The 16,871-nt window shown below is 36.5% G+C and overlaps 1 protein-coding gene across 1 annotated transcript in view; it reads left to right on the top strand.

Annotated features, from left to right (window-relative positions):
* Positions 1-2,699: 2,699 nt before the first annotated feature.
* The window catches only part of LOC135697179 (pyrokinin-1 receptor-like), a 38,870-nt gene continuing 24,698 nt past the window's right edge, over positions 2,700-16,871 (top strand). The window contains exon 1 of the mRNA XM_065216806.1: positions 2,700-3,120. Within this exon, the coding sequence (XP_065072878.1) occupies positions 2,700-3,120 (421 nt within the window). The remainder of the gene's footprint in view (positions 3,121-16,871) is intronic.

Genomic DNA, 16,871 nt, shown 5'->3' on the forward strand with positions numbered 1-16,871 from the left:
TGAACGGAACTCTCATTTGAGGTGAATTCTGTGACCGTATCTAGCTGTCTGCGATGTTACAAAGTTTTCATGTCTCAGATTTTTTTAAATTTTCCTACTCCGAAAGCTTGAGAATTTTTTTTATTCGGGACCTCGATTTTTACTCTCTGGATATCAGTTTCTTTCAAGTCCAAGATTTCTCAATCATTGACAACCTTCCCGCACTTCGTTCGAAAAACAAACCCGTTTGCGAACTGAGGTAATCTCATTAATCTATTGATGTGGTTGGAAAAAGGAATGGGAGTTGAAAAAAAAAGGCTAGAAACGGACTTCCTTTTTTATATTGTTATGAAACTGATTTTTTGAGATAAAATGTATGCGATCCATAAACTTCTTTTTTTGGCTTCAGGTAGCCAGACAGTAAAGGCATGGCATTGCCATGCCGATTCCTGATCCGATTCAAATAATCTTTCGGGTTGGAAATTGTCTCGACTTCCTTAGGCATAAATAATTATTGTATTTGATACACGATATACAAATTCATGCTTTGGTTGGCATGTAGAGAGTATGATAACTGTGGAAGTGCTTCAAGAACACTAAGTCGAGAGCAGGTCAGGCTCGTGTCATGCTAAGCGTCAAAGCTAGGATGAATAAGCACTTCTTGTTTTCATTCACAGACAGCCAGAAGTCGTATAACAATGTACAGACAGTATCGTAAATTGCTACATTTTAAGTCAACATCGCATATAAGAATGTCATATATCGCATTATGTTCAAGTTAAATCTATAGAATGCAAATACTGTCTTACATGCGATGAATCATTGTTCCATCGCACAGTATCACAAATTAAATCTGATTACATCGTAAGTCTTTTCAAATTGAATTTGTTATTACAGATTAAATTGTATATCAACTTGTTTAAATCAACTCGTTTGAAACTAGATTCACATTTGCATGTATATGGCCTCCACTTTTGTACGAAACAATTTTTTTTTAAGAGCGGTAGATTCCAGCCTATGTGTTGACGGGTTCGATTGGAAATGTCTACATAAAGACACCTACTTGCACAGAAACCCTTGAATCCACATTTTATTTTCAAACACCTATCATATACCTTTTTTTCAATAAACAATATTTGAATATTCATGTACCAAAGGAAAATGAATGAAAAATAAACCTTCCAGATTTCCAACGTCAATGAAATGTGTAAGAAATCAAAGAGCGGAACGATTCTTCGCAGAAGGCACCTGGAGGCATGACATGAATTCCAATGAAGCCAACAATCTTTTGAGTCTTGCTTAATGCCAACGTTTTGCTAAAATGTCCTCACCCATAAGCCTTGCTTCGACAGTCAAATGCCGACCAAAATATTATGAACCCATCGACCAATTTTGTTGAACGGTACGGATAATATATTTACATTCCATTTGCTTTCATCGCTACCCAATATACCACCAGAAGCAATTCTTATCATTTATTCAACAGTAGTTAAAAGGGCCAATCTCGATAAAGCTACTCCCAAGGAAAAGGACATTCCAACGAACGAAACGAAACTTTATCGGCATTAGTTACACCGGGTTGACTCGAGTTGTGTGCACGTGTGTCAAACATCGATACGATCAGCCAATACGCTTCATTTGGCAAACGTGCTTAATACAACCGGAATGATATTAAATTAAGGATTTCTACAGCGGGGTTAGCGTAATCGAAATAACTTGGAAAGTAGAAAAACTAATATGTATGGATAATTGTGTGGGTCTAAAGCTTCAGAAACTTCAATTTCAATATGCCAATGCAGAATTCAATCATAGTCATGTAAAGTGGCAGAAGATACTTAAGCATGAACTCAACATATGAGATCAGATTCCATATTCCTATATAGACGGTGCAGCTTTTTTGTTAGCATAAACGAAACGAAAAAAAAAACATGATGCGCGTGCCAAAAGCTTTGCTGGCTATTTACTTGTGTCTTACACCACTCTGCATCTATTGCTATCATCGGAAGAACACGAACCATTGCCTAAAGGGGATGACAAAAACTGTCGAATTGGCTTAATCGAACATGTCACAACTCTTCTATAAGCGCCAATTTTATCGTTCTGGCCGCAAATCAATCCACATAGTTCAATTTGTTAATGCTTACAGAATCACGAGTAGCACCAATCACATCTCTGATAATAATAACCATGAGCCACATCCATGCCACGTCTGTCTTGATACTTGCAGTAGTTGGTGTACATTTATTACCTAACTTGAAAAGAGATCGATGTTTAATCGTTAATACAGTCAAAGCCTATTTATATCCTACGTCGTCGTAAATTCGGGAGCCGTGGCTTGTTAGGAATAAATCTGTTATGATGGTAGACGAATATTTATTGGAACTTTAGTATATGCTCTTGATCGAGGTTGAAACATTCCAATTTTACTGTATCAATAATTCCCGGTCCCAGAAAACAATCTAATGAAAATGCTCGACTCAATTTCAACAGGATATCAACCCCTAGTGATGATTTGCGACAAGTGAAGTGGCCACCTGAATAAATTGGATTTCTCGGAGTACAATAAAACACGTTCACTTGCCGCTACTAGTACTTTGCACAAAGATCTGAGGAAAAGGAAAGTTATTTCGTGACTGAAGAACGAGTGTTTTGTGAACGAAGTGTTTGGAACAACCCTGAATGTAAATCTAAGAAAGTGCTAACAAACGTGCAAAAACAAAATGGTGCAGAAAACTCGACTATACTACGGGCGATTTACTTTCACGACCATCGAGCTAAATCTGTTGTTTACAAATATCAGCTCGCTGTCGACCAGCGTCTCGAATGCTAGCTTTGCTAATGGTACGGACCCCACAACGGATGTGGTGTCACCCAACGACGACTATGCGGGCGGATTGAGTGGAATTTACTATGTGAATAATGGCAACGTCAACCACAACATTCCGACCGAGTCGGATGATGTACGTGACTCTCTGTGGATTGTGATACCGATCAGCATTATATATTCAACCATCTTCGTAATTGGAGTTCTGGGGAATGTGATAACATGTATCGTAATTTCGAAGAACAAATCAATGCACACGGCCACCAACTACTACCTATTCAGTTTAGCCATCTCGGATTTGCTGCTGCTATTGACAGGTAATTAACACTTTCAGAAAACAACCCACTATTGTTCACGGTAAGATATATTCACAGAATCCGTCACATTCGCGTTAACTCTCAGAGTGCCAAGCCTGCAAACTGCGTGCAATGCTGTCAGCAAGGTCGCTTCTCGGCAACTGGATAGTCGTGCTGTTTCACAGCATCGACACGCAGTTAGCAGGCTTGTTATTCTACCTGTTAATGGATATAATCTCTAGACGCTGAAAGCCTCCTAAATAAAGATAAATCAATCAATCAAATCACTACGTGTATTCTGAAATTGCTTTCATATAAGCCCCGCATGCATACATTACCTGTATCAAATGGATTGAACAATAAGATGTTTTAGAACCCAGCGCGTATTTAGCAATATTGACCCAATATTGACTGCTATTTAGCAGTTTATAAATTGCTTTATTAGAGATATGTAATAAGAAATATCTCATTCAATTATGCGAAACGGACGCATGTCGTTTGGCCGCATGACTTTTGCCTGAATGAACTAATACAGCTTGCCATCAAATTAAAGAAAATGGAGATTTAAATAAGGGGGAAATTATTCCATTTTTAAACATGAGCAGTTCTTTGGAGTTTTGAGGTTCTAGTTATTTTTCGCCCAGCAAATGCAGCTTGCCATAAAATTCAACAGAATTTAAAATTTTAGGTGATGTTTCCTTCTTCTCAACATGAGCAGTTAATTTGAATTTTGATGTTCTATATATGAGGTCAGTCTTCGTTAAAATTTGCAACCAATCAGTATTCGGCCAAATGACCCATTCGGCCAAACGGCATTTGGTCAATTGACCCAGAAGCATTCGAAACAATACGTATGTTTAAAAGTCCAAACAGCTCTGCGGGACCTCTTTGCAGTCAATCAAAACTCTTCCTGTATCACAAACGAAACGTTGTAGGACGTATTAATGAACCACGGTTTGCGTTCCGTCTACAATTTTCTTTCACACCATCTACAATGTTTATCGTGCGGGGGATGGCATCCGAAGCATTCTCAAAACAATTTACGGAGAAGCAGCATGCAGATAACCAACTCAATATCCGAATGATTCGTCATCTGTTGACACTTTTCAATAGAATGGTTTCCTTCCAGCCAGATCCCTCTTTTTCGGAACTACAAACATCACTTCGAGAAATACTATTAGCCTTCAGAACGGCATCAAAGCTATTTAACCCTTTGTCTGTATCTTGGGGTCAATATGACCCCAGGCAATGTTTGCAACCTTGATTATTCATCGTAGCGATTTGTTCTCTAACATTTTTGCATGTTAAAGTCTTCTGAATATGTCTGCCTCTTAGTTGAGACATATTGAAGGATTTTCACAATGAACTTTGTTTTATTTTTTAGAGGTAGCGATTTTTTCTCTAACATTTTTGCATGTTAAAGTTTTCTGAATATGTCTGCCTCTTAGTTGATACATATTGAAGGATTTTCGTAATGAAGTTTGTTTTATTTTAGAGGTACAGACAAAGGGTTAAAAACGCAATAAATACTTTAAAAATAGCCAAAATCGACCAAAATACGCTAAAACGCTAACTTTACCAAGTGGCCTTAAATGGGCATGATCTGAAAACATTGATGGATCAAAATATATGAGTAGTATGAAACCAACAAATTGTTAAAACTAAATAGAAAGGCATCTCAAGCTTAGCTTTTCTTTTTCCGTTCGGGACATAAAACCAATGCGACCAGTAATTTGATCTATTGTAGTATATTCCGTGTCCTTAGTTTAGTGCATGTCGTATTACTCCATCACTATTGAGAAATGATGAAGTATTCGGTTTTGATACAGTTGTCATTCTTGCCTTCATCGCAAGGAATCGATTCTAATTTTGATGGTCCCGCTATTTATACCCTTCGGAGTGTTGAAATACCCTAAGTCAAAATTGGACAAAAACAAGCTATGACACCGATAATGACCATGCATCAGAACCCTAGTCTTAACCACTTCCAGCTAGAGAACAGCGAATAAAAGATTAGGGATCACGTAGATGAAAAATAACTACCTAACTCATTTTTTTCATTGTTTCAAGATTATCCTCGGTGGACAAAGCCGAGTCTTGTCACTATCAACAAGGCATAAAAAGTAAAAAGGACTAAGATGTGTTCCTTTGATTACAAAAACTCGTTTTTCCTTGTTTCAAGATCATCCTCGGTCCAGGCAACCCGAGGACTTATCACTATCAACAAGGCATAAAAAGTAACAAGGACTAAGATGTGTTCCTTTGATTACTGAAAAATCCTGTTCCCCTAGTTTGAAGTAGTCAAGACTAGGAATCGGTGGTAGATCTAACGTACCACGAAAAGGTGATCTACCCACGTTACGGGGCTTAGCTTAGACTGACTGCACATATCAATGCACAATAGGGAAAAATGGACGAAAATTTACATATAATTGTGTACCACTGAAATTCGCTGGTTCAAAAATATAGTTCAAATCATTTATGTAGGTAAACAACTTGCGGAATCGAATGGAAATGGTTTCATCATTTAAAAAAAAATCCCTTGAGAATAAAAAAAAAAAACAAAAAATCCAAACTTACTGTATTCATCTCAGGTTGAAACTATTTCCATTTGATTCCGCGAGTTGTAATCCTACAAAAAAAAATAGGTGGAGGCGAACCAGCCTAAGGCTGAAAGCCTCCTAAATAAAGCTAAATAATAATAATAATAATAATAATAATAATAATAATAATCCTACAAAAATGATATGATATGAACCATATTTTTGTTTCAGCGAGTTTCGGAAATGCTACAAAATAAAATGTATTTTTTCGTTCATTTTTCCCATTGTGCAATGGTTGCTACTCCGTGATTAATTTTTATTTGTTTCTAAAATTTAACGAAAAAATTATGTAAATTTAAATTTATGTTCAGATGATCCTGAACTATGAGTTGATTTTTATGCTAGTTAGAACAGCACAATAATACCAACAATCAATACGAAACTAACGATTTTAAATTGGCTCATTACTTGACTAGTCTATTGGTCCCAAGCAAACGATTAACGTACCCCATTCTAGTCGAAATTCTAGTACTACGCAATGTTTGTTTTGATTCGCTATGAAAGTTTGACAGGTAAAATGAGGGGTTATTGGTTTTTCCTATGTTTCAAGGGGTGAATCGATTAGCTTGGGACCGAAGAGAGTACCAGAGCTGAGCCAACAAGTTGAGCACGTTATTTCGGGACCTTCTAGTCTTAGAGTTACCTCTATGATAATACTCTCCCTAACTCGATAGAAATCCAGGCTACTTTGACCACTACTCCCATAAAAAAATCGGAAAATTTACCTCTCTAAGGTTCTTTTAAATTCGTCGAACGTCTTAACGGAATCCCTTTATGAAGAGCTTTGAGTGTGTTGGTTTATTTCCTTGAAATTCCGTTATAATTGCTTATCTTTTGACAGATACGCGTATTTCGTCTGCTACTTGCAACTTCATCATTGTGGTGTTGAGTACTTGGCACTGATGAAGTCTGCAAGTAGTAGACGAAATACGCGTATCTGTCAAAAGATAAGCAATTAGAACAGAATTTAATGGAAATAAATCAACACACTCATAGCCCTTCTCTCTAAGGAGATTGGATCATCTGAAGATAATTTTTGATTCAAATAAATTTTGCATGAAATTTTAGAAACACATCCAATCATCAACAACTTCTAGATTCTTATTAATAAAGCATTTAATTTTTTTTTTCTTGCTGAGCTGCTAAACAAAGGCCCTTTCTGTATTGATTGATACTCTTCATCGACATTCTCTGTCGTTAAGAACTCAGCTGCAAACACATTCCATGTTGTGTTTCACATTGGAGGCTGTTCATAAACACTGTTTTAGAGGGATTTTAAAACACTCCAGAGCACTTCCACGACAATTAGCAGAAAATAATTAATTTCAGACCCGACCTTCTCCGATCGGCAAGAAACGTAGCATAATTGTTTTATATGTTCAATCATTTAAGCTAAACTTTCGAAAAAAAAAAATGCAAAAACGTGCTTTACACTTAACCTACCACAAATGACACTGTTCAAAAATTATTGAATACTTTTCATTAAAAAGCTTTTGAAAAATTATATCTTTTGTGAACATTTTAAGTTGGACACTGTTCCAACATAAAAGAAAATGGCCAGAAGATAGCATTCTTTAAAAGCTTTTTAATGGTAATTATTCTAAAAACATTAAAGGGGCAGTTTTTTTATATTTAAGATTAAATCACTTCTAATGATTTTGTACACAAAATTATTTGAAATATTTTACCGTGTATTTTTTTCAGAAAAGGATTTTTTCCCTACAACTATGTCTCAGATGTCATTTTGATTGGAAGCCTGATCACTCAATGGGGTAATTTTCTGACATCCATTATGTTAAAATCAAGCAAACTCGAAGTTTTCAGCCTGTGTAAGTGTAAAGCAGCGGAGAAGAGAAGAATGACCCACACACCCAGAAATAACAAAAACTCAATGTGCCGCTCAACGACTCCGATGCAAAGAGCGGCACAAAGTGTAGGGTTGTAAATGGGAAACCCAGCAACAAGACAACAGTCTTCTTTGTTGTGCACTTATTCATCTGTTCTGCATGCTATCGTGGTAGGCAAAGACGGCAAAGAACTCAAAGAAGATGTTAGCTGCTTGTTGTATTTTATTCGCTCCCTGTGACGCATGGAGTGTACAACTCATTGGGTGGATCGCTTTCTCAAAGAAAAGTTGGAAAAGAGTGTGCGAAGCAAATGGGAGTACCGCACAATCGTTGTCGAGTGTTATGCGATGCAGTTTGGATCCTTGGATTCGTCCTTCGGGGTTCAATGAAAGGCAAAAGGAACAGTTACGTTATATCAAGGTATACATGTATCTCACATTTTGGATTTTAGAGACATCAACCCTGGAAAAAAAGCATGAAATCAAGCTGAACAATGTATTAGGTCCTTAGTAACATTGATCGATTATCTTCATCGACTTTATATTTCGTTAATAACTTGGGTACAGAACCGTTTCTTGTCGTGTTTGTCGTATTAGAAGATAGATAATAGTTTCTTTCATCGATCTGTGTGCTTAAAATAGCTGGGAATGTCTTAACATTTCCATGAGGATGCAAAGAGAAAGTCGACCAAGAGAATCTGTCAATGTTACTTAGGATCTAATGTATTATTCAGCTTGAAATGTGTTTGCACGGACGAGGCAATCCAAAATGAAAGTCAATTAACAGAATCTATCAATGCAGATTGGGTAAATTTTCTTGTTATGGTTCGCTATTTACCCTACCCGAATTAAATCCCAGTGGCAATCACTAGTACATGTACAATTTTTAAGTAGTTCCATAGCTGTAGCACCTTCCTTAGGACTTTTTGAAATGTTCATCTATATTTGTTTATAAACCCTAAACACTAAATTGAGAGCTGCCTCTAACTATGTTGAGAGCAATCAATACAGAAGGTAAAATTCAATAAAATTTCCATCGCCAGTGACAAATCACTATCTCAATCAGGCTCAATCAAAATGTAAATTCAAAACGAAATTGAAAACAGAATATTGCTCCGTATTCTGTTAAATGATGATGCCTTTCAGACGGACGACAATAAATTATAATCAAGCGGAAACTACTATTGCACTTGTGATTGCATGACTGTGAAATGTAAAACTTGTATGCTGTTCATTTGTGTTTAAAAGAAAACCAAAAATGGGTACAAATAACATGTTTGCTGATATATAGAGTGTTTAGGAGTGAGGCACACTATAACAGAACGCTGGAACCGTTTCTAAATAAAACTAACGTTTAACCATTTACAATTGCTCAGCTCCACACGCAACAAATCGTACACTTCAATGCTACGTGAAATATATATTGATTTTTCCTATAGGGACTTGTATCTCCATATAAAACGTGGACAGTTTAGAGAGAAAACTATCCACCAGTGTCCACGTTTAATATGTTTTGAATTACAATTTTGAAAAGATTCATCTGGATGATGGCCAAATATTTTATTGTGCCTCATAACCCACAAAACAGTTTCGTTATTTGAAGGCAGATTCATAATTTTTTTTTCCTTGATTTGTTTTCCGTCGATCTTGATTTCCGTGCTGAGCACCAATGCTACCGACGACAGGGAGGCAGCTCCCACACATGGACCCTACCTATCGACCCATCAACTCATGAACCGGGGACCAACGGCTTTACTTCCCTTCCGAAGGAAGGCGTGATCAGAGGTGTTATGCCTCGGAACAACCCGGCGGCGCTGACTGAGATCGAACTCAAGCCTGCTGGGGTGAGAGGTAATCACACTTACCACTACACCACCGTTGTCACTATATATTCACTCTATTCATATTAAATCAAATCTGAATCATTATCAACTGATCCTTTGACTCATTGAATTTTTTTAATTATAGGGTAAGGGAACATATTTAAATGTCGTAGGATATTTTTGACTATTTTTTGACAGCGTAAACCCGGCCGGTCACAAATTCCTTCCCTCATTCATCAAATCTTACGTCATTTTTGATTACTTAATGCAATTCACTCCAATGGTGATTTCGTGTTTTTCAGTCGAAATGGAAGTTAGACGATTGTATTGGCTCCTCAACTAAAAGCCAAATTGTGCAAGGTCAACTACCTTTTCCAGTTATTTGTTGAATATTACCTTAGCGTGTAGCTCTTCCGGCATCCGTGCTACATGCTTAGCCCATCGTAAACTGCCGTGTTATGAATTTTCATAATGTCAAACAATATCCATTCTCCATCCTTGATACAGTATAACCAACAATCAATACGAAACTAACGATTTTAAATTGGCTCACTACTTGACTAGCCTATTGGTCCCAAGCAAACGATTAACGTACCCCATTCTAGTCAAAATTCTAGTACTACGCAATGTTTGTTTTGATTCGCTAAGAAAGTTTGACTGATAAAATGAGGGGTTATTGGTTTTTCCTATGTTTCAAGGGGTGAATCGATTAGCTTGGGACCGAAGAGAGTACCAGAGCTGAGCCAAAAAGTTGAGCACGTTATTTCGGGACCTTCTAGTCTTAGAGTTACCTCTATGATATAACCATAAAGGTAATTCTAAGACCAGAAGGTCCCAAAGCAACCTACTCAACTTTTTGGCTCAGCTCTTTTTTTTTCTTTTTTTTTCTCTGTTCGGGACCTAACACTATTGCGACCAGTAAATTGATATATTGTAGTATATCCCGTGTCCTTAGTTTAGTGCATGTCGTATTACTCCATCACTATTGAGAAATGATGAAGTATTCGATTTTTTACAGCAGCCACTCTTGCATTTATCGCAAGGATCCGACTCTAATTGAAAGGTCCCGCTATTTATACCCTTCGGAGTGTTGAAACACCCTCCAAAGGCGCGCCCCTTTGTCGGTCAAAATTGGATTCCTTAGAAACAAAGTTAAGGTATGACACCGATAATGACCATGCATCAGAACCCTAGTATTAACCACTTCAAACTAGGGAACAACGAATAGAAGATTAGGAATCACATAGATGAGGACATTGTTTCAAGATCATCCTCGGTAGATAAAGCTGAGTCTTATCACTATCAACAAGGCATAAAAAGTAACAACAACTAACATGTGTTCCTTGGATTACTGAAAAATCCTGTTCCCCCTCCTGTTGAAGTAGTCAGGACTATTATTATTATTTATCTTTATTAGGAAGGCTTTCAGCCTTGGGCTGGTTCGCCTCCAAATAGTCAGGACTAGGAATCGGTGGTAGATCTTACATCCCGTAACGTACCACGAAAAGGTGATCTACCCACGTTACGGGGCTGGCTCAGCTCTAGTACTATCTTCGGTCCCAAGCTAATCCATGCATCCATCGAAACATAGGAAAATCCACGAACCAATCATTTTATCTGTCAAATTTTCATAGCGAATCAAAACTAATATAGTGTAGAACAAGAATTTCAACTATAATGGGATACGCTTGTAGATGTACTTGGGACCAATAGGCTAGTAAAGTAGTGAGCCAAGTTAAAATCGTTAATTTCCACCGGTTGGTATAACTCTTGATTCATGAGGTGCCATTTTCTAGCTTACTGCCGGAAATTGTTTTGCAGCACTTTACGTTAGAAGACATCGAAAGCTAGAACGTCCATGATTTGTAGCAGAAGTTTGTTAAATATTACAAAGTGTAAGGGGATGGGTTGAAAAGCCTAAAAAAATTGCTTATGTAATTATTGCATGACTCCTTATACAAAGGGAATTTTATTATATGGCTGCATGTTACAGGACTTCAGCGGTTAAAAAAGCCCTTTTTACAGCTACAATGCGTTTCTTCACTTTGCGGATAAGATCATTATCGCATGTCACTAAGATACCAAAATACACTAATTCTTAAACTACTTCAAATCAAGCTTGCAAATACTAATTTCGCATAAAATACAATTTGTCTTAATTTTTTTAAATTTGAATTTCTAAGTTACAAGAAGTATGTAGCTTAACGGATGTTCAATAAAAAATGAGAATTTTTTCAATCATATAGGGGAAAAGTTGGCTTCAGCTATACCTTAACCTATTATCGTCAGGGGGTAAACAACGTCCTTGAGAGCTCAATCAATCATTAAATCACTAAGATACTAAGATACCAAAATACACTAATTCTTAAACTACTTCAAACCAAGCTTGTAAATACTAATTTTGCATAAAATACAATTTGTCTTATTTTTTTTTAATTTGAATTTCTAAGTATACAAGAAATATGTAGCTTAACGGATGTTCAATAAAAAATGAGAATTTTTTCAGTCATATAGGGGAAAAGTTAGCTTCGGCTATACCTTAACCTATTATCGTCAGGGGGTAAACATTGTGTTTCAGAGCAACTATTGGCCAAATTCGAGTGCTCTAGGATTTTGTTTAACCCCCTGATAGGTTAAGGTATTGCCGAAGCTAGTAAAAAATATTTTTATCAACGAATTTAGTATTAAAAAAAAAGTTTATTCTTCAAAAAAACGTCAATGAATATTGGAGAAGGGGCCATGGTCAGCCGTACGACGCAACATAGTTGCGATGCTCTCACAAGAGCGCTGGACTGTATTGAAATCATTCCCATTTTTTATTGAACACCCGTTAGTATGTGTTTGACAATTTTGCTTTAAGAGATTTTAATATTTTCTAATCGCAAAGCGATTACGATGAGCGAGCACTCAGCTATCATAAAATTGTTGATTGTGACTCCCTGAAATCAAAATTGGCAGTTTTATATATATGCAACCTACTCTTGTAACTTATAAATGAAACGTGTTATCATGACACCTTAATGATTGCATAATTTCGGAAAAAAAATGGGTATGCCAGATGAGCAATTGCAACCTTCCTTCAAGCTTATCACCATCTAACACCACTACTTCTGCCACGCTGTCTGCCGATGACCATGTATTTCGATTTGGTAGAATTGAACGTGAGCCCAATCTTTACTTTCAGTTTTCCACTGCTCTATGAACTGAAACACCCCTTCCACAGGCCAGATGATATCGAAATCGATAGCAAAGCCAAGCAACAGCAATGTTGAATAGTAGGTTCGAAAGTGTATCGCGAATGAGGTATGAATCCCAATTCATCAAGCATTACGTGAATCTATCTAATTTGGAACAATTGAGAGCTTGTGACTGATATATTGTTTGAACTTGAATTGTTTAATTTAAAATGGTGGAATACATCACTGAAACATCAGAAAGTTGAGGCAACATAACGGTTTTACAGCATTTTGAAACTGAATGAGCCGAAAACTCAGAATAGTTAAAACAATCTAACTAGTATCGCCGAAAAACCATATTTTAGCATAATCTGCCAAAGCCCATTTCTCCTCATCACTGAATCGAAATCAATAAACAGATGGTGTGTCTGCAATTTGTATTTCCAAAATTTGTCAAGGATTGGACGTGAACATTTGCTCCACCGTTGCTTAGTCGTCACGAAGTCCAGCCTGACAAACGAGTAAAATTATAAAAATAATAAACCGAGTGTGTGACCTAAAGGTTAATAAGAAGTTGTGGGAAGGACAGTATAAAAACGGAAAACTGAATCAGAGATCCGGCAAATTCAAATCATTAATTTATTGAGCATCTTCCAATTTCAGCGTTAGATAAGGCACCTCGCAGACCTACATTAAAATAATACCTGCGCAATAAGGACTAAAGAACATTCAGTGGAAAATTCAAGTTATTTGGTACTATTTGGTTTGAAACGTTTTTAACTTTCCTTTTTCATGGCTTCATTTAAATTGTGTTAATGTGACAGGTTCGATAATCAATAAAAAAAATGTTGTACATTTTTTGTCGAATCGCAGACAGTACGTTTTAGCAAGTTAAAACTGATCGATTTGGTATTTGATATTTTTTCCTGAAAAGATATTGAGACTGTCCATGGTCAAACTTTAAATTCGTTTGCTGAAGGAATGCTGGCCTCTGGAAAATGTTGTTTAAGATTTTACAATTCACTGGAAATTTCAAGTTATTTGGTATCTTGGTTAAACGGTTATAGTTGTTTGTGTGAACGCTTTTTTTCTCGAGACAATCTTTTCTCCATAATGCACCACATATAGGACGGTTCATTAATCCGGACATCATTTTTACATATATTTCGACAGTCCGCTTGCAGAAATATTTTTCGATTGATGTCGCCAGAAATATCGATAAAAAGTCCATCGATAGTTGAAAAGTACAAAAGCTTTCAATGAATTGGCGAGATGGACCGTCACACGGTCTAAGTCAGGGAAAAGAGGAGCAGCAAAAAAAAGCTTTCAATGAATTTGACTTACGACTACGTCTTTGTCGAAGGTATGGGGTATAACTTGGCCATTTATGGATGGATTTACATTGTGTTGAATTGGATGTGATGTTAGATTTGTAGAGAATTCAACTATCTATTGTTTATCAATAGCAAAGTATTGAAAATTAACCAAACTTGCATGTTTGTTATGACTATCGAGTGATGACAAACTTGACGGATACGTAGTTCCTCTATCACGGAATCCAATTTGGGATAGGGTAAGCTAGCTAATTTTCGTGATTTTATTTTATTATAAAATTTTGGAAAGAATTAAAAAAAAAAATTGAGAAAGAATTAAAAAAACGCTTGACCGCTGATCACATTGAGCACCAGCGACCACGTGTAACCATCATTTCTCAACCATACATACATTCTTTCCATTCCCTTTCTCATTGCTATCTGTATATGTAGATATAATAAGAGATATCTAATCCAGCTCGATGATCCACAATGAATGAAAATGTTAAAACATGGAAGAAGTTTGAGGAGGGTCGTCAACAATGACACTTTACTGTACATGTTTCCAAAAGTAGCAAATAATGATTCCTTTTACAATCTGTTATCCTCATCCACAAGTGCTCTCCATCTCCATAAACTTTTCGGATCCAATTTTGTGATGTAGCCAGAGCGAAATATCAACATCATTATTTCGATCTTTATACATTCATGAGATAGCTGGTTACGCAAGTGAAATTAGACTAAACGTTAGTATCTTTAAAGGAACTTATTTAATAAAAAAAAATGCAAATTGCTTCCTTCAAACATGGCTCACTGTCAAACAGGTTTAAATCTTACTTACTTACTTTACTTTTCTTCTCTGAATGCAGAAAAAACGGAGCAATTTTGCCATAATTTGAACAAGTAAGAAAATTCAGATCCCTCTATAGGTGGATACATTCAGTTTTTTCAACGTATCTTGACAACATGATTTAGCAACCGATTTCTTCCAAATGTTAATGTAAACGGTAGATAAATAGTGTTAAACAATTAGATTTTTTTTGTTCCAGCTCCATGAATTTACTCCGCTCAAAGGCGAGGTGAGCTGTAGAGGGCTAATTAGTTCAAATAAGCTCACCTCGAAACCAATCGAAAGAGCAGTACACGGGGTTGTAAATGTGATACACCCTAACTTACATAATCCAGCTGATTCATCACGTGCTGCTGGAACAGTGTTCGAAAGATGGCTAAAGATATTTTTATTTCGCCGCATTTGCTATAGGGGATGTAATGTAAGAATGTTGATAAAAATTATATATATAATATATTATATAAACATCATTTTAGCACTACATTCTTTCTGACCTATAGCACTGCGCTCTCTTGCTTCGAGATCAGTGGTAGTCGTTGGAATAAACGCATCCTACATTTTTCCAAACATATTATATTAACAATATGGTTCACTCTTTAGCTTTCCTTCGAAGACACGTCTTTCGACCTTATTGAGCCTTTGCTGACAAATCGATTTTATTTTTCCTTTTCAATATAACTTGAAACTTCGTATAATTATTCAATAGGGGCAATGAACCTAGTTTGTGATGGAATTCGGCCATTTTTACATCGACATGACGTTTGAGTCAAAGTCCCCGGTTCATGAGTTGATGGGTCAATAGCTAGGGTCCAGGTATGGGAGCTGCCTCCCTGGCTCAGCACGGAAAAGAAGTTCGACGGAAAACAAATCAAAGAAAAAAAGGTACTTCTGTAATGTACTAAAGCTACAACAATGATTGAAAACAAAACTTTTATTGTCGTGTAAGTATCTACAGTCTAAAAAACGTGCACACCTTTTTTTCCTGTGTGTAATTTTGTGTAATATTGGTTACCTTTTCAGTTGATAGGTGGTGCGTCGAACAGGAAGTGATGTATGGAAAAGCGAAGATTAAACTATATTTTTAATTTAGTATATTTGGTTACTGCCCTGATGACGGTATTCTACACATTTATTGTATGATAATCTTCATGTTGATGATCACTCCGCAAATGGCCAGTATGTATGTACCGTTGTCCGCCATCCTTCATTCCTGCTACCATCTGCTCATCGGTTCAGCTCTCACTACATTACGGTGGTTTCCTTCCGCTTATAGCACTCACTGTCCCCCACCAAGAAGATAACCGATGAGAATAATCCCAGCTATGACGCATACTGCTTCCAACGAGATTGTTCTATATGCAATTACATCATTATGCCATAAGCCTGAACTGCTCCAAATTAAAAAAAAAAAAAAAACAGTGCCAAATGAATGTTATCAACGTCCTTTGGAGTTAGTCTAATGGTTCTGAAGATATGCCCGACAACATATTAAGCAAAGAATTTTTGAACCTGAAATTTCTTCGATCATTATTGCACAGTTGAAATTTCCAAGGCAAAATTTGTAGGCGAATAATCTCAATCATAAGATGTATCCAGTTTTTGACATTTTCACAAGGGCTTTCTGTAAAATGGGGACACGGCCCATTCGACCAAATGGTATTAGGCTAATCGGCATTCGGCATCCACAAACCAAAAAATCCAAACCAAACGATAAATTCGGAATAGCTGCATATTACAATTTACTAAAAGAACGAATAAATCTGAAAACTAGTGCAGATTTTATGGCAAGTTTCATAAATGGCAGTACCAAAAAAAAATTAGAACCGTTAAGAACTGCGCAAGAAGGGGGAAAAATCTCTTAAAACTTCTAAATTCTAATTTTTTACCACGCTTTTTATTTTCAAATAAAAATCGATGCTTTAAAAATCAATAAATTTGAATAACATTCGGAAGAACGGCTCATGTCAAACAATCAAATATTATGACAAAAAAAAAGCGGAAACAGAATGTTAAATGTCAGCAAAAATGTAAAGCTTGAGATCCAAGATAAATAGGGTGTACTTACCTAAACTCCTAACACTGTAGTGCATGGCACGGAAGATTTTTGGCATTTATTTGATCCCTCGAGGGAAGGTAACGGTAAAAGAATACAACAAATCGA

The sequence above is a fragment of the Ochlerotatus camptorhynchus genome, unplaced genomic scaffold (assembly GCF_037179485.1).
Source record: "Ochlerotatus camptorhynchus isolate MF236.1 unplaced genomic scaffold, CSIRO-AGI_Acam_v1.1 ptg000067l, whole genome shotgun sequence".
Taxonomy (NCBI): Eukaryota; Metazoa; Arthropoda; class Insecta; order Diptera; family Culicidae; genus Ochlerotatus; species Ochlerotatus camptorhynchus.